At 42.4% G+C, this 19,100-nt stretch overlaps 1 protein-coding gene across 1 annotated transcript in view; it reads right to left on the reverse strand.

The window, feature by feature from the left end:
• Positions 1-19,100, reverse strand: part of PLEKHG1 (pleckstrin homology domain containing, family G (with RhoGef domain) member 1) — a 175,567-nt gene that overhangs the window by 40,622 nt on the left and 115,845 nt on the right. The window contains exons 4-6 of the mRNA XM_011943778.1: positions 14,877-14,946; positions 5,485-5,531; positions 530-680 (exon numbers count right to left, since the gene is read on the reverse strand). Coding sequence (XP_011799168.1) covers positions 530-680; positions 5,485-5,531; positions 14,877-14,946 — 268 coding nt within the window. The remainder of the gene's footprint in view (positions 1-529; positions 681-5,484; positions 5,532-14,876; positions 14,947-19,100) is intronic.

Raw genomic sequence — 19,100 nt, forward strand, 5'->3', positions numbered from 1 at the left:
TGTTTATAAAGCCTTCTTGAATTTTGTAAAAGTAGCGGAAAATAATATAAGAGGAGAGACACCTGAAGTGACGCTAAGCCCAGCGTGGAGGTCACTTACGACTCTGCTCATCTGTCCTCTCCCATTTTAGCCCCTTCTCTTTGCTCTCCATACAAAAGCCAATCTATGACAAACAGCTTTCCTTTCCAATTGCCTACTGAATCGGGGCTGATGGAAACATTACAAAATCTGTTTTCCATTTGCATGATAGCTCCCTGCCTGAAACTGTCAGTGCACAGGGCGAGGCACTCCTAAGCCCCATCAGAATCAGAACTAAGATTAATCTCTTCTCTTGGCTGTTGTCAATGGGACTACAGGCCTAGAATATAAATATCTCCAAATCCTCAAAGCAGATTAGTCAGTTGTGAAATATGAGTGTGGGAAATGTTTCCATATGTCCACAGCATTTTCTGGTATTTTCCACCAAACTTAATATATACACACAAAACTCCCATCCTCTGGAAAGTGCTCACGCCAGGCAAAAACTTACATGCAGAAGGAGATGATACTTGAGAATCCGCTGCACTGGTTTCAAGAGATAGGACCCCAGAGGCAGTGAGTGCTTCAGAGTTTCCTGACGTTCCCTGAAGAATTTGGCCAGTATCTTGTTCCTCATGCACTCTGTTAGCACAGCCACGGATCTGCAGGAAGAATCCATGTTTTTATCTAAATTGTAATGCTTTATGTGGATATTCAAGTTTTAAATGCCATTACAAGTGTAAATGCTCTAAAGTGGGTAGGGTAGTTCCAGAGCTGCAGCCAGATCAGCACGCCTTTAGGTAAATTGGAGAAAGGGGTCCCTCTGGGAATTAGATAAAGGCACTGGACCCAGCGGCAGTGGCACCCTGGACTCATGGCTTCTAAGGAACAAGTTCCTTCTTTCTAGGAGACGCAGCCTTGTGCCAGGGTCCATGGCTTGACAAAATTTATCTGAGTGGGATTTTAGCCCCTAGCTGTGCCCTATCTGGGTATCTCTGTGCAGTGCTCACACAGCACGTCTGTATTCCATTTCCACAGGTTAGATTATAAAGAGTAGGCAGACTTTCTTCTTACTAAGAAAAAGGAGTTCCTTCCTGCTAGAAGATCCGGTTCCCTGTCAGAGCATTTATCACCCCCTCCGCTGGCCCCTTTTATATGATGCACAAACTGTGACCCGATGTGGTGGCCTTCCTTAGAGACCTCTTCCCTTGGGGGAATCTTTGAACAGGTCTCCCTTTCTACCTCCAAATTGTTATCCTTACACATAATACAGCTTCTGGGAAAGCCAGATAGTCTTGCGCCTATGGAGTGCGCCTCAGAGGAGGGTGTTCCAAAAGTGGGTTAGAATTCCTTCAACCCAGATCCCCCCAGGTGCTGGGCATAGATAGCCCCAAAACATCTTAAGGCAATGGCTGAAACAATGCTCGTATCACAAAGCAAGCTAATGGCTTGTGCAGTCACACACATGTAAATTAAAACTCTTTTGTTCTCAAAATGTAGAAGGAAGCAGGTGGAAATAATTTCAGCCCTTTTCTCCCTAAGTCAGTAACATTTTCAGGATTAATTGAGAAAATCAGATAGAGCCAAACAAGAAAATAAGGCTGTGAGGAAGTTAAATGCAAGTTTCATAATTAAACCATCAGAATCCCTTTTGTGCCAATCTACTTTGAGAAAAATCTATTCACATTGATTTATTTTCCCCTTGAGTCAAGATTTCAAAACTCTCCATCGTGTAACCCGGGAACGTTTCTAAGGTTCTTTAGAGTCAGAATTGGCTGCTCTGTAGCCCTTTGGCCACCTAAAGGCTTGGGCTCTTGCTTAAGGGTAAAAACCTGCAACAAATTAGGAGTGTGCTGAGCTCCAGGTTCCTGGAAGTCTTGGGCACAGGCAGGCATCTGAGGACAAGGACCTGGCCGGGTTTGCGCCCCTCCCTGGGGAACAGAGTGTGGGAGCCTGTGTCTCGTCACAGTAAAATCACTGACGTGTGACTGGTATGAAGATAGTGGACACTGTCAAGATGTGCCTGCGACATTTAATATCATCAGCCTGGCTCCAAAGGGGGAAGGAAAATTGTCAGATAGGCTGAAACACCTGGCACTTTTGGCTTGTTAAGTGGGAGAAAGGAACTTCGGGTCTCAGAGAGCAAACTGATTGGATACAAGCAGACAAGTTAACATATTTCTCTATGAATATGAAAACCACACAACTGGTCAAGAAATGGAGATGTCTTCTTCACTGAGAACAACTTTTGAGTACCTCTCTGCTAACATGTTTCTTCAAAGTCAGACTCAATTTTTTTTTTTTTTTTTTTTTTAAAGACAACTGTCTCACCAGGCATGGTGGCTCATGCCTGTAATCCCAGCACTTTGGAAGGCCGAGGCGGGTGGATCACTTGAGATCAGGAGCTCGAGACCAGCTTGGCCAACATGGTGAAACCCCATCTCTCCTAAAAATACAAAAATTAGATGGGTGTGGTGGCACGTGCCTGTAATCCCAGCTACTTGGGAGGCTGAGGCAAGAGAATTGCTTGAACCCGGGAGGCAAAGGTTGCAGTGAGCTGAGATCACACCAGTGCACTCCAGCCTGGGCGACAGAGCGAGACTCTAACTCCAAAAAAAGACAACTTTCTCCAGAAAATTATCCTTAACCTTGAGCTTTTATTACACATTACTGAGTTGGTCCTGTGTTAATTTATATTTATTTGATCTTCCAGAACGTGCTCTTTCACCATCGCATTTAGTTGCATCTGACCTTCAAAAGAATAGAAACTGCTTGAAGGCAAGGGTATTGTTTGCTATTTCCTGCCAACATACACCAGGCTTGGGAGGTGCTCCATGAATGACAAGCTCTTAAAAATGTCCTTGCGCAAATGATTTTGCCTTTTCCCTGGCTCTGAGGCAGCCTAGCATATAGAAAGGCTGTTTTTATTTTGTACTCTTCTTAATAAATCACAAAATCTTCTGAATTTGCAATTTTGAAAGTTTAAATTAAGAGGTTATTTCTTCAAATGATATGTTTATAATGAAATTTGCACAAACATAATTCCCCAAACAAGCTCCTGTATCGTTTTAGATTCTCATAATTGGGTTCGGAACTTTGTTGATTCTTCAGAATCTGAATGTTTTTCCCTTCCCTGAGGAAGAAGTTTTGTGGAGAAGTTGAGGGCCGATTCTGTGATCCCTCTGAGGTAGGGTGTGAGGCAGGCTGGCTTTTGGTTTAGAATCATGGAATTTAGCTGGGGCATCCTGCAATCTCCTGATGTTTTCAGCATTAAGATGGAAACAAATCCTTTAAGAGAGAAAATTGTTTAAGTGAAACCATGTAAATTAACTATGGGTGGGTCTACAGATAAGGATGTATAATAAATGTTCTAATATGCATGTGGGTCTATTTATTTATTTTTTGTTTTTTTTTTTTAGGGGAAACTGGGGAAAGCAAGGATCCTCCCAGGGAAAGTATTTGCCATGAGTAAGCTGAGCCTCTGAACTTCTGGCTTCTCGGGTTTTTTTGTTTTTTTTTTAAGACAGAGTCTTTCTTTCTCTGTCAACAAGGCTGGAGTGCAGTGGTGTGATCTCAGTTCACTGCAACCTCCGCCTCCTAGGTTCAAGGGATTCTCCTGCCTCAGCGTCCCAAGTAGCTGGGATTACAGGCATGTGCCACCGCGCCTAGCTGATTTTTGTATTTTTAGTAGAGACGGGCTTCTGCCATGTTGCCCAGGTTGGTCTTGAACTCCTGACCCCAAGTGATCTGCCTGCCTTGCTCTCCCAAAGTGCTAGGATTACAGGCATAAGTCACTGGACCTGGCTGCTTCTTGGTCTTTAAGATATAGGATCTTGCTCCGTTGCCTGGGCTGCAGTGCAGTGGTGCGATAATAGCTCACTGTAGCCTCAAACTCCTGGGCTCAAGCTATCCTCCTGCCCCAGCCTCTGGGCTCAAGTTATCCTCCTGCCGCAGCCTCTTGAGTAGCTCTAGGACTAGAGATGCATGCCACCACATGCAGCAACATCCTGGGTCTTTTAATCTACACTGGCTTTCCGAGGTTACTGCTGACAGTGGGGAGCAGGGGACCTATTTGTTCTTCCTTCCAGAAGTAACACTCAGGGCTCAGCCTGTTGGCTTCTCTTCTAGGTGGATCCCACCATCCACTTTATCGTCAGGGACCTGTCTACCAAGACTGGCTACAGAATGTGTAAAGTCTCCCTAGCGCTCTTCTTCCTGGCTGGTCCTTAAGATAACTCAGAGTCTGGCAGGGCGCGGTATAATTGCAGCTACTCAGGAGGTTGAGGTAGGAGAATCATTTGAACCCAAAGGTAAAGGTTGCAGTGAGCTGAGATCGCGCCACTGCACTCCAGCCTGGGTGGTGGAGTGAGACTGTCTCAAAAAAACAAAACAAAACAATCCATAACTCAAAGTCTGCTAATCATGTGGAAAAAAAGGAAAATAAAAAGGCAGGGGGAGACTCACAGTTTCAGCAACTTTTACAAGGACATATTCATAGTAGCACGAGGTCTTAGAAGTCGGAGAAGAAACCCTGGTTCAAATCCAGGTTGGGGCATTCATCAGCTATGCACCCCTCAGAGAATCACCTTACCTATCAGAGCCTCAGTTACTTCATCCATGAAATGGGGAAGGGGCAGGGATGATGATGAACTAGCACTTATGAAGAACCTAGGAGGGGCCAGGCACCGGGATGAGTGCTCTGCTTTAAAAAAATATCAATATCTCTGGATTTCTTTGAAAAGTTAAATTTAGTATTTTGTATTTACAGCATTTAGTACAGTGCTTAGGAATTAGTAAGGGCCCAATAGATGACTTCTGGAGAAAAAAAAAAATTCCTACAGTTGTAGCCCATCATCTTAGGCCCAACTCTCTTACTGAAATGGTCAATACATTGACCAAGGATGCTTCCTACATGGCCCTTGTGACATGGACTTCCAATGCAAGAAAAACTGAACCAACAACCCAGGTGAGATGATGAAGCCCCTCTTCTCATCTAGGCTTATGATGATCTGTCCTTCCTCTGAACTCCCTTAAACTTACATAGTTCCTAAAATTTATTTGGAAAAAATAGAACCTGTTCTCTCCCCACCTAGATTATAAAAACTCATTAGCAGTGTTTCCAAAATTCTTAAAAACATGACACGCACAGAAAAGGGCTAGCAGGCAAGACTTACCCTGATGCAACAGCTTGCTTAGTTTCCTTTCGGAGATACCTAGTCATCTTTTTGGTTTCTCCATAGACTTTCTCAATTTTTCCCCACACTGGCTCTGCAGGGAGCCCCAAAGCCCAGATGGATCCATATCTGGGTGCCCCTATAATCTGTTCTCAGCATGTTTTGCATTCTTCCCATATTATTCAGCACAAGGCCAGGCACAGAACACCTAACAACCATGTGTACTGCACCAGCTGACTTGAAACAATGTGAAAGTGAGCAAAAGTACTCTTGTCCCATTCTTGATCCATACCTTGGATAGTTAGTGCAATACTGGGTATAAATGTGGAACTCTTCACTCTGCAAGGAAACAGAAGATATTTTTATAGGCAACAAAGCACAGACACATTCATTTGAAAACAATAAAAAGAAATAGCATTTGGGCCTTGACATTTCTACATATATATATATTTGAGGTGGAGTTTCACTCTCGTTCGCCAGGCTGGAGTGCAATGGCATGATTTCGGCTCACTGCATCTCCGCCTCCCCAGCAGTTCAAGTGATTATCCTGCCTAAGTCTCCCGAGTAGCTGGGATTACAGGAATGCACCACCATGCCCGACTTTGGTGGATTTCAATGTCTTTCACAATTTTTTCCTAGACTGACAAAGAAGAGAGGTATGTAGACAGGGAGAGGAAGTGGCCGGAACTTTTGATGGTAAGACCGTCAGTCAGAATAACTAATTCAAGGCTAATGAATTACTAGCTCTTGCAAAATCTAAAATAAAATTACTTTTTTTTTTGAGATGGAGTCTCGCTCTGTTGCCTAGGCTGGAGTGCAATGGCACGATCTCTGCTCACTGTAGCCTCCGTCTCCACCTCCCCAGTACAAGCAATTCTTGTGCTTCAGCCTCCCGAGTAGCCGAGATTACAGGCATGCGTCACCACGCCCAGCTAATTTTTTGTATTTTTAGTAAAGATGGGGTTTCGCTATGTTGGCCAGGCTTGTCTCTAATTCCTGGTCTCCAGTTATCTGCCCGCCTCAGCTTCTCAAAGTGCTGGGATTACAGGCATGAGCCACCATGCTTAGCCTTGAAATTATATTTTGAAAAAGAGCCACAGATTATTTTGGTGGGGTTTCATATTCTGCAATTTTTTTAAACTTTTACTTTCTAGACCACTTAATGCTAGATTCACATGTGACCCTAAGTGCCTATTTTTCTGGCAGCGTTAATGCTTTAATTTTTTTAAATTCTAAAATCTCTACTTAGAATCTTTCCTGTTAATCTCAACTGGAATTAGGTTAAACTTTTTTTTAATGGAAAGTTTCAAGTAGACAGAATGGTATAATGAATCCCCAAGTTTCTATCGTCCAACCAATCATTAACGCCTTGTCTCTGCCCCTGGCTGCTCCTCTGCTTCCCCATCATCCTGAATTAAATTCTAGACATCATTTTGCTTGTAAATAGTTTAACATGTATCTCTAAAATAAGGACTTTATTTTATTTTTTTGAGACGGAGTCTCACTTGTTGCCCTGGCTGGAGTGCAGTGGTGCGATCTCGGCTCACTGCAACCTCCGCCTCCTGGGTTCAAGCAATTTTCCTGCTTCGGCCTCCTGAGTAGCTGGGACTACAGGTGTACGCTACCACACCCAACACATTTTTTGAATTTTTAGTAGAGATAGGGTTTCGCCATGTTGGCCAGCCTGGTCTTGAACGCCTGGCCTCAAGTGATCCGCCTGCCTTGGACTCCCAAAGTGTTGGGATTATAGGCATGAGCCACCGTGCCCGGACTAAAATAAGGAAACTAAACAGAATACCATTGTTACACTTAAATAATTCCATAACATCATGAAGTTTCACCAGTCACTATTCATATTTCCTTTTCTCTTTTTAAAAGATTTTGCCTGTTTGATTTGCAAATAAAAATCACACAGAGCAGGCTGGGCATGGTGGCTCACGCCTGTAATCCCAGCACTTTGGGAGGCCGCGGCGGGTGGATCATGAGGTCAGGAGATCGAGACCATCCTGGCTAACATGGTGAAATGCCATCTCTACTGAAAATACAAAAAATTAGCCAGGTGTGGTGGCGGGTGCCTGTAGTCCCAGCTACTCGGGAGGCTGAGGCGGGAGAATGGTGTGAACCCGGAAGGCGGAGCTTGTAGTGAGCTGAGATCACGCGACTGCACTCCAGCCTGGGCGATAGAGTGAGACTGTCTTAAAAAAAAAAAAAAAAAATCACACAGAGCAAATGGTTGCTATCTCTTTAGTAGTCTCTTTCAATCTTTCAGTTCTCCCCTATTTTTCTTCCTTTTGCAAGTGAGTTGAAGAAACCATACTGTTGTGCTGCACAGCCCCAGTTCCAGTATTACTGATGACATCCTTAGAGTTTCCTTTTTATTTATGTTTTTGAGATGGATTCTCACTCTGTTGCCCAGGCTGGAGTGCAGTGGCATGATCTTGGCTCACTGCAGCCTCTGCGTCCCAGGTTCAAGTGATTCTCCTGCCTCACCCTCTCAAGTAGCAGGTATTATAGGAATGCGTCACCACACTTGGCTAACTTTTGCATTTTTACTGGAGACGGAGTTTCCCCATGTTGGCCACGCAGGTCTTGAACTCCTGACCTCAAGTGATCCACCCACCTTGGCATCCCAAAGTGCTAGGATTACAGGCGTGAGCCATCACGCCCAGCCTGGTTTCATTTAATATGCCCTGTCCATTATAGTCGTACTGGTTTAGTACAGACTTGCTCAGATTTAGGTTCCATAATTTGGCACAATACACTAGTGGCTATTTTGTGCTTCCTCTAATGGAAGTACAATGGAAGTCTAATGGAATCGGGAAGTCCAATGGATATAAAGTCTGGTTGTCTCTCTTCTGTGATGCTAACAACCATTGGTACTTATTGGCTAGATCTATTAATTTATTAGGGTTTGGGAAACAGCGGTATTTCTAATACTTTATTCCTTATTTATTAGCTAGAATCTTTCCATAAAAAGAACCTCCTTATATTAACTCTTGGTTACTCTGCAGTTTATGGTTTGTGTGGGAAAGGCAGAATAAATGCTTAATTCTTTCCTTTTCATTTCAAGACAGGATCTTGCTCTGTCACCCATACTGGAGTACAGAGGTGTTGTCATGGTTCATTTCAGCCACAACCTCCTGGGATCAAGTGATCCTCCCACCCCAGCCTCCAGAGTATCTGGGACCACAGGCATGCCACCACCTCTGGCTAAGTTTTAAACTTTTTTATGGAAACGGGGTCTTGCTATGTTGCCTAGGCTGGTCTCAAACCTCTGGGCTCAAGTGATCCCCCTGACTCAGCCTCCCAAAGTGTAAGGGATTACATGTATAAGCTACCACACCCAGCCAATTCTTTCCTTTAATTTTCAAAATAATGCATTGATTCTCCAGCATCATGCAAATGTGATCAATTTGGTGTTTTAATATCACTGCAAATTCATTAATATGGGCCTATTTAATGAGTTTTCATTGTTTTCAGGTAATTATCTTCACTGATGTTTAAATTATCCCATTTTCGGCTAGTAGGAGCCCCTTCTTGAGCATTCATGACCTGGCCTATGGTGTTTTGTAGCTTGTTTCCTGGTGTGACAAGATGTTCCAGACTATCTTGTATATTTCGTGCCCTACAGTCATTCTTCATGGAGTCCCTATTCCTTCTGGCAGGAAACAGTGTTGGGAGACCACAATCTGGGTATCAGGGATACTCTTGCTGCAGGGTAATCATCATTTCTAGGACTTCTCAGCAGACAGAGGTAGGAAGTGGTGTGTTTTGTTGTTGTTGTTGTTTGTTTTTGAGATTTGTTTGTTTGTGAGTCTTGCTCTGTCACCCAGGCTGCAGCGCAGTGTTGTAATATTGGTTCACTGCAGCCTTTGCCTCCTGGGCATGAGCCACTGCAACCCGGCCTGCTCTGTGTGATTTTTATTTGCAAATCAAACAGGCAAAATCTTTTAAAAAGAAAAAAGGAAATATGAATAATGACTGGTGAAACTCATGATGTTATGGAATTACTTAAGTGTAACAATGGTATTCTGTTTAGTTTTCTTATTTTAGTCCGGGCATGGTGGCTCATGCCTATAATCCCACCACTTTGGGAGGCCAAGGCAGGCAGCTCACTTGAGGCCAGGTGTCTAAGACCAGGCTGGCCAACATGGCGAAACCCTATCTCTACTAAAAATTCAAAAAATGTGTTGGGTGTGGTAGCGTATACCTGTAGTCCCAGCTACTCACTACGGCCTAGCTAATATTATATTTTAAAAATATACTATATATATTTTATATATATATATATATTTTTTTTTTTAGTAGAGATGGGGTTTTGTCATGTTTGCCAGGCTGGTCTCAAACTCCTGGCCTCAAGTGATCTACCCACCTCGGCCTCTCAAAGTGCTAAGATTACAGGTGTGAGCCACCGTTCCCTGCCTCCGAAGAAGCCTAACCTCTATTCTTTTCCCTTCTAGTCTGTTCTCTCCATTCCTGTGTCAATTTTTAATCAATTTTAATCAATTTTTTATAATCAATTTTTAATCTTACAGGCTTTCATCTCCTATGTAAACAAATGTTATACCAGTGATCCTCAAACTTGAGTATCAGAATTACCTGGAGGGCCTGTTAAAACATAGACTGCTGGGTTTCTGATGTAGTAGGTCTTGGAGTAGGGCCTAGGAATCTGCATTTCTAACAAGTTCCCAAGTGACGCTGATGCTGCAGGTCCAGGACCACACTTTGGGAACCACAGTGCTGTACACACACTTTTATCCACTCCCTTCCCTGAGAAGTGCATAAAGATTTTTTTTTTTTTGAGACAGAGTCTCACCCTGTCGCCCAGGCTTGGAGTCCAGTGGTGCAATCTCAGCTCACTACAACCTCTGCCTCCTGTGTTCACGTGATTCTTCTGCCTCAGCCTACCTAGTAGCTGGGAATTGCCACCACGCCTGGTTAATTTTTTGTATTTTTAGTCGAGATGCTTGCCAACCAGGTGCTTGCCACCACGCCTGGTTAATTTTTTGTATTTTTAGTAGAGATGGAGTTTCATCATGTTGGTCAAGTTGGTCTTGAACTCCTGATCTCAGGTAATCTGCCCGCCTTGGTCTCCCAAAGTGCTGGGATTATAGGCGTGAGCTACTATGCCTGGCCAAGATATTCTTTACTGTTATTGCTTCACAGTACTTCATTATGTGGATGCCAAAGGTGATTCAAACAGGTTCTTGTTTAGGGACGTTTGGCTGTTTCTAGTCTTTTGCAGTAACAAACATTAAACAGTATTATGCTTACATGAATTTCTGTCAGTGTATCCTTGGAATATATCTCTCGATGTAGGACTGATGGGTGAAAGGGTGAATTCAGATGCTAGATACACAGCTCAATTCCTCTCCATAGGGGCCATGCCATTTTCTTTTCCTATAGTTGCGAGAGTATCTCTTTCCCCATGGCCTTGCCAACATTTCAAGCATTGTACCAAATTTTCAAGCACGTGATTTTAAAAAGTCTAAATTAGTTGCCAACTTTTAAAAGTTGAAAGATACAAATATTTTTATTTCGACAAGGCACGCTGGCTCACGCCTGTAATCCCAGCACTTTGGGAGGCTGAGGCGGGTGGAGCACCCGAGGTCAGGAGTTCAAGACCAGCCTGACCAACATGGAGAAACCCCGTCTCTATTAAAAAAATACAAAATGAGCCGGGTATGGTGGCACATGCCTGTAATCCCAGCTACTCGGAGGGCTGAGGCAGGAGACTTGCTTGAATCTGGGAGGTGGAAGTTGTGGTGAGCCGAGATCGCACCACTGCACTCCAGCATGGGCGACAACAGCGAAACTCCGTCTCAAGAAGAAAAAAAAAATTCAATTTCTGGCTTCTCCTGAAGAAGTATAAGACCCACCAGCCCTGGGCCTGCAGTTTCACATGGCAGTGACCATCCCCAGGAGACCAGGCAAACACCTCGACTGCTACAGACTCTACCTGGGCCCCTTTGTGCACCTGAGTTCGCTTATGGGTTCTTGAAGCCAGCCCTGGCTCCATGGATGAAAATGCCAGAGTGACTTGCCCAAGGTCTGTGAGCAAGCTAATGTACCAAATGGGGACTTTTCTCTGATTGGCTCATACTTTGGGAGCTTCTTGCTTTTTCTTTCCTGCCTCTTGCTATACTCAACCTGGAAGAGAACAATATCAAGTTGACTTTCCTTAAAATTTGGGACCTGAAGGATCATTTAAAATACAAATGAGAAAACAATGGCTTCAACGAAAATAGATTGACATTGCATAATATAGTGACCTACTTGTACCCAGCTATCATAAGACCTCATGACTTACGCACGACTGAATTTCTGTGCATTTTGTGATATCATGGCTCTATTCCTATTTTAAATTGGAGGGTTTTGATTTAAATCAGCTATATGTCCTTAATTGGAATTAAATGCAAGTTTGTCCTTAGGTTTGTGAAGCTCTGTGGACCTTAAAAATGACGGTTTCACATAAAAATCAACAATTCCTACTTAGATACCATTATTTATTAAATATGCCACTCCAAATCCACTTAGAAGGATTTAGGGGAATGTGTTATACAAATATATACAAATTACAAGAAAATATATTCCTTCTAGTTCTTCAAATCTTTCAAATTGTAATTAGAGATGACATAAAAATGAGACATTTAATTATGAAAGAGCCAAAATATGATATAATCAGTGCTCACCAATCAAGCACATGGGTCCTTCAAATATTTATTGAATAGGGAGCCAAAGTAAAGCAATATGTATGATTTTAGGGGTTCTTCTGCCACAGGGTCCTCCTCTCCCTGATTCCTGAGAAGTTTTCACTGGACACTACAAGAAAGACTGAACATGTAAATAGCATATGGGTAAGGTAACTTTGAATTAAATTCACGCTAATCATATGACTATCTAATATCCACACTTCCTTGAGGATAATTTTAGTAAGTGGGTGGTACATGTGCATGCTTTCGTGTGTGTGTGTGTGTGTGTGTGCACACACTTCCTGGGCTCTAAAAGGAAGAAGGCACCAACAGAGAGAGGGTAGACACAACACAACTAGGGAGAGTAGGCAGCTAAGGGGAGGTTGAGGCTCTAAAGACACTTTCTCTCCCTCCTAAACGTTGCCCTGGGTCAGCCTTGCTGCCAGTTAAGATGAGGGATGGATGTGAAGGTGGAGTTTGTAAAAGCAGCAAAGTGAGCCATTCTAGGTGTTTCCAGAGACCTAAAACAGACGAATGTTTACTGGAAGAAGGTTTGGCCTGCCCAGTAGGAAACTTTAATTTCTGTCCTTCGAGAGAACTGTGTGTTCATTCTTCTATGAGCATCAGGTAAAAAGCGACCATGTTCTCCATTTGTTGATAAGGACTTCTGTAACCTACATATACCATGACAGTAAGCAAGGTCAAAGATGAATCTCTGTGCAGGCCCCAGTGGTTCAGATAAAAGCAGAAGTCAACTGTCAGCTTCACCTCTTTCATTAATGGCCTCCCAATTAAAGCAATTTTCCATTCCTCCCTAGAGTTGAGCAGCTGGTTGTGTTTCAGAAGATGTAACATCTTCTAAATGTCAGGGTGCTGAGTGAAAGGCAGGCAGTCCCTGAGCCCAGCACTCCCTCACGATTCCCCGTTTCCATGCGAAAATGCAGAGTGCCCAAGTCAGTCTTCTAATTAAACTTGGCAACATTACAATGAAAAGGAAGATTTGGGAGTTGGCAACATGGCACATAAACAAACTTTTATGTGAATAATTAAGCGAGAGCTAAGCATACGCTGGAACATCTTTAATCAACTTGTGATTACAGTTACCAGTAAAAGCCCAAACATTTCCGAAAGCTTCTACGTTGTTTATGTGCTGTGGTTATTCTAACATATCTCCTTTGATATACTCAGCATATCTTTTTACCCATTTCGCCTTCTTTCATTTTTCTTCTTTTTTTCAAATCCCTGTCCAATTTTGACACAGGCAACTGTGAAAAGGATTGTAAGTTTCAGCTTACACATGGGTAAACGTGTGTGAACGAACATTTTACATGTGAACACACACACACAAAGTCAGGAGAGTTTTATATACGAGCCCACGGATTGCCTTTAAGGAACTTTGCTCCAATAAAACCCAGGGTGTTGTGTTTGGAAGCCATCCGGATGGATCTGCCGCCATCAGAAACGATCCTGTGGAACAGTCCGGAGCCAAGTCAGACTGGAACCACATCTCCCAGTTCACACCCGACTCCGGAGCTCGAAATACAGTGCTAATTCCCAGTGGGTCTCAAAGCGCCATCATGAACTTTTATTAAACCTTCATGCATTTCAAACTACAACTGCAGAAACCACATGAAAGTTTGCTGCAAAACAATTTCTGCTAAAGGCTTTCCAAACAAAAGCTGTTGAATGTTTAAGATAATTTAAACAAGACAGGAATCTCTATATACTAGGTAGCATGCTGAGAAAGTAATGTAGGAAAGGCCCGCCGGGTAGGTTTCAGAATTCCATCTCCTATTCCAGTTCAGAGCACGAGCTCACTGTCATTTAAGCTTTGAAAGTCAAATCCTTTCCTTGTATTTTTCGAAACCATTGATGCAGCTTAGGAAAACAGTGGAAGAGTACATTTTTTAAAATGTAGGAGATTAATTCTGCTTCTCTCTATCCCTCAAAAGATAATTATCTATATTAAAGATAATCATAAAGACTAGGCTAGTGCCACATATATTATACATAAAATATTTAGATTCTCTTGGACTTTCACTAAAACTAAACTTTCACTTTCACTAAACTAAACCAGTTTAGTGGTATTTTATATTTTTCTAACATTCATCTTCTTTTTTTTCTTTTGAGACAGAGTCTTGCTCTTGTCGCCCAGGCTGGTGTGCAATGGCGTTATCTTGGCTCCCGCTGCAACCTCCACCTCCCGGGTTCAAGTGATTCTCCTGCCTCAGCCTCCTGAGTAGGTGGGATTACAGGCATGCCACCACACCTGGCTAATTTTTGTATTTTTAGTAGAGACGGGGTTTCACCATGTTGGCCAGGCTGGTCTCGAACTCCTGACCTCAGGTGATTCGCTCGCCTCAGCTTTCCAAAGTGCTGGGATTACAGGTGTGAGCCACAGTGCCTGGCCTATTTTTCTTTTCTTTTTTTTTTTTTGAGACGGAATCTTGCTCTGTTGCCCAGGCTGGAGTGCAATGGCGTTATCTTGGCTCACTGCAACCTCCGCCTCCCAGGCTCAAGCAATTCTCCTGCCTCAGCCTCCTGAGTAGCTGGGATCACAGGGGTCTGCCACCACACCTGGCTAATTTTTGTATTTTTAGTAGAGACGGGGTTTCACCATCTTAGCCAGGATGGTCTCGATCTCCGGACCTCGTGATCCGCCCGTCTCGGCCTCCCAAAGTGCTGGGATTACAGGCTTGAGCCACCGCGCCCGGCCATTCTTCTACTCCAGGCTGTCCCCTCCCAAGCTTTAAGTTTTTCCCAGCAAAGAGTAACATTATTCAGTTACTATACAAGTTCTAGAAAAACTACGAGATTAGTGTCTCCCTGGCTCCAGGAACAATACATTTTTGCTACTCAAACAAACAAACCAGAGAAAGATCAGTGGCTAACTCTATCTGATATGAAACAAACCAGTCATTTTAACTTTAAAATGAAAAATTCTGTACTCTGTTTCTGTCTCAGTTGGCCCAGAAGGATGAACCCTGCTTACCTTGGACACAAAACACTCTGCTATGGCCACAGGATCATTTTCACAGTTTTCCAAATCTTGCAGAAGTTCACTAATAAAAAAAAAAACAGCCAGGAAGTATTAGATTGTAGTCTTCTGGGTGAGTATATTTTGTATAATTTAAAAGTTTAAACATTTCCATGGCATTTACAAGGAATCATATAATTGGATAACTGAGGACCTGCTGTCATTGTATCCAATGATACAATGTTTACAATGATACGATGATACAATGTAAGGGACTTGCCCAAGGTCATGCTGGAGCAGGGGATTAAACCCAGGTCGAACCCGTAGTTCTCCCACCAGAGCTAAGCCCTGCCTACCTTTAAGTTTTGCAGACATTTGTCATCATCTACATGAATGCTCATTGATGCTCATTCAGACATCAAATAGCTGCCTGGGTCCCAGGTACAGTGTAAAGGATTAGGAACACATCAGTGAGCAAAGTGAGATATGGGCTCTCGGGGGTCCCCAACCTTTTTGGCACCAGGGATCGGTTTCGTGGAAGACAACTCTTCCACAGAGTGGATTGCGGGGATGGTTTTGGGATGATTCAAGCATATTACACTTATGGTTAGATTCTCATAACCTAGATCCCGCGCATGCACAGTTCACAGACTGGTATTGGTCTGTGACCTAGGGGTTGGAGACTACGTGGCTCTGGTCTTATGGAGCTTCCAGTCCATTGGAAGAGTCAGGCATTCAATGAAATATCACACTAACGAATACAAAATTATAATAGAGATAGTGTTTTGAAGGAGAGATATGTTAGGGAGGGAAGTATCTTTCCTCAAATGTAAACCCACGTTATTTTTTTTTACTGGGAGTATCATTATTTTAAGTAACAGCATAATACTTCATTGTGTGACTGTACTGTAATTAATTCAATGAATCTCACACTGTTGGATACAATTCTATATATGGAATTGATGGGTCAAAGAATATTCTTAGTGTAAATGTTAACACATTTCTAAATTGCACTCCACATGAGTTATATTAATATACACTTTACTATGCTAAGTGTTTATTTTAATGAGCCATATGTTATATATTTAATAAAAAGTGAAGAAGTTCTACAGGAATTATGATAAAAACAAGCAGTTTCTGGTTCTCTGCTTCTCATTCTCGATGGGCACTGCCCAGAGCATTTTTGATTCTTTAGGCTGTTTCTGCTCTAAGAAGGTCCATGTCTCTAAGCATGCTGATAATGTGTTCTCATTATTTTTCAGTTTTAGGTATTATTTCTCAGTTTCCCCAAACTTACCCTTTTGTCTTCTCAATAGTTCTAAGATGTCTCTCTCTCTCTCTTTTTTTAATTTTAGAGACAGGGTCTCACTCTGTCAACCAGGCAGGTCCTCCTGGGCTCAAGCGATCTTCCTGAAGTGCTGGGTAGTGTGAGCCACCGTGCCCAGCCTTCTCAACTAGTTCTGTTATGTAATTTGATTCGATTAAATGTCAGAATTTACATCTTTAAGACTATGTAGGTATTATGCCCTGTTAGTCTTAGAGTATACCATGATTTCATTTCCTTTCTTAGAGAACCATGTTTTCCCTGGAGTTAAAATTGTTTCTCTTATTTTTTCCTTTTTTCAAGATAAACACCATTAATTTATTAGCAAGTTGTGTGCCAGAAGTATGAGTCTTGTCTCACTGTGTTCAAATATATATTCTATGGTTTGCATTTCTTTCTTGGTGACCTCTGCTCCAACCTGGACAGGCTGCTCTCCAGGCCTGCTGGTTCTTTCATCAACACCATCCTAATGCTAGCCTTCGCTAGTCTCCTGTATTGCCATTTCCAATGTATTCCTTCCTTTGGGAGATTATAAAATTGAGCAATAGCTTTCTGAGTAACAGGAGGTATGCTTTCTGAGACTCTTCCCATTTCAAAAATGTTCTCCCTTCACACTTGGCTAATAATGTCAGTAGATATAAAAGTCTTGGTTGGAAGTAATTTTCTTGGAGTAGTCAGGGAGCTATTTGTCTACCTGTTGATTTATAGATTCTAATGCTGCTATTGAGATTCCAGTATCATTCTGATCCCCAGCCCATTCTGAAAGCTTTTCGAGTTTCTCTTAGTTGACATAATTACAACATTTTGTGATAACAGGCTTTGGGTGGGTCTTTTTCATGCACTGAGCCAATGTACAAATTTGGGAAATGATCTGGATAGCAGTTCTCCAAGTGTGGTCTAAGGACCCCTGGGGTTCCTGAGACGAGACCCCTTTAGGAGGTCTACAAGGTTGGACCTCATAAAAAATACTGGGGCATTATTAAGTTGTTAAACTTTCATTCGCTCATGAGAGTGCAGTGAACTTTTCCAGAGGCTGCATGGTGTGTGATACCACGACAGATGGAAACCTGAAGCAGACAGAGAATTCGGCTGTCTTCTAGTCAGTCAGGCAGTAAAAAGATCTGGAAAAATATAAAACAGCTCCAAAACAAACAAAAAACTTTAGTGGAAAAAGTAGTCAAATTATTTTTCTAGAAATATGTGGACTTGTTTCTTTTTTCGTTTTAAATAAATAGATATCTTAACAGGTTCCCAGTTTTCGTTTCTCACGTGGCAAACAAAACACAATAAAACACAAACAAAAAGGCTTTTTGGGTTCTTTATAATTTTTAAGCATGTAAGAGATCCTGGATCAAAACACTTGAGAATCTCTGCTCCTGGCTGGGTGTGGTGGCTCACACCTATAATCCCAGCACTCTGGGAGGCTGAGGCAGGCATATCACCTGAGGTCAGGAGTTCGGGACCAGCATGGCCAACATGGTGAAACCCCATCTCTACTAAAAAATTCAAAAATTAGCCAGGTGTGGTGGTGCACACCTGCAGTCCCAGCTACTCGGGAGGCTGAGGCAGGAGAATCGCTTGAGCCTGGGAGGCGGAGATTGCAGCGAGCCGAGATTGCTCATTGCACTTCAGCTTGCATGTCAAAAGCGAGACTCCGTATAAAAATAAAAAAAAAAAAAGAAAAAGAAAAATCTCTGCTCGCGATTTATATTTTTGATATTTCCTTCCTTCCAGTTTTAAAGTTCCTATTATTCACATATTGGATCTCCTGGTTTAATATGCTAATTTTCCTTATTCTTCCTCTTCTACTTTCTCTCTTCCTGTTTATTGCTCCATTTTTTTTGGTAGGGAGAGACCTCCACTTTATTTCCCATCTGTTTTTTTCCCCCATTTCTTGTATTGACTTTTTGTTTGTTTCAATCATCAGATTTTCAATTTCAAAGTTTTTTTCTTTTGAGATGGAGTCTCACTCTGCCACCCAGACTGGAGTGCAATGCCACCATCTTGGCTCACTGCAAGCTCTACTTCCCGGGTTCATGCCATTCTCCTGCCTCAGTCTCCCTAGTAACTGGGACTACAGGCGCCCGCCACCAAGCCCAGCTAATTTTTTGTATTTTTAGTAGAGACGGGGTTTCACTGTGTTAGCCAGGATGGTCTCGATCTCCTGAGCTCGTGATCCACCTGCCTTGGCTTCCCAAAGTGCTGGGATTACAGGTGTGAGCCACCGCACCTGGCCTCAAAGTTTTTTTTTTAAAAAAACATGCTTTTTGGATGTTTCTTGCTTATGCTTCTGTTCTTATTTCACGGGTGCAAAATCTTCCCTTATTTCCAAAGATGCCATGGTGATGATAACGATTTTGTACTTTTCTTTCCTGTTCTTTGTTTTCTGCTGAGCTCCCTTTTTGATGATTTTAGCTTCTGTCATTCATATGAGATACTGCTCTCAAATTCTGAGTATCTCCATTTGTCCTTTCATATTTGAAAATGAGCCACAATGTCAATCACGAACTCTTCGCAGGGATGGAGTTTATCGTGTGGTGTTCCTCATTCCAAGGCAGTGGTTCTGAAACTTTTGGCGTCAGGACCTCTTTATACTCTTAAAAAATTTAGTGAGAAGAGTAGCATTATTTCCCATTTTTGTAAATTTTTAATCTCTAAGTTAATAGAACATAGCTGGATTCTCATATCTGCTTCTGCATTCTATCTGTTGCAATCTGTTGTTTTAGTTGAAGTATATAGGAAAAAAATCCAGCCTCACACAGATATGTTACTAGAAAAGGAAAGAGTATTTTAATGGCCTTTCCAATTAAGTATGGATAGTCCACTAATATCCTTCATATTACACTGAAACTCAGCAAGTGGTAATGGATTAAAGGCCTGTTTGAGTCTGACACCACATCAATGCACTATACTAT

The sequence above is a fragment of the Colobus angolensis genome, unplaced genomic scaffold (genome assembly GCF_000951035.1).
Source record: "Colobus angolensis palliatus isolate OR3802 unplaced genomic scaffold, Cang.pa_1.0 Scaffold221, whole genome shotgun sequence".
Classification (NCBI taxonomy): domain Eukaryota; kingdom Metazoa; phylum Chordata; class Mammalia; order Primates; family Cercopithecidae; genus Colobus; species Colobus angolensis.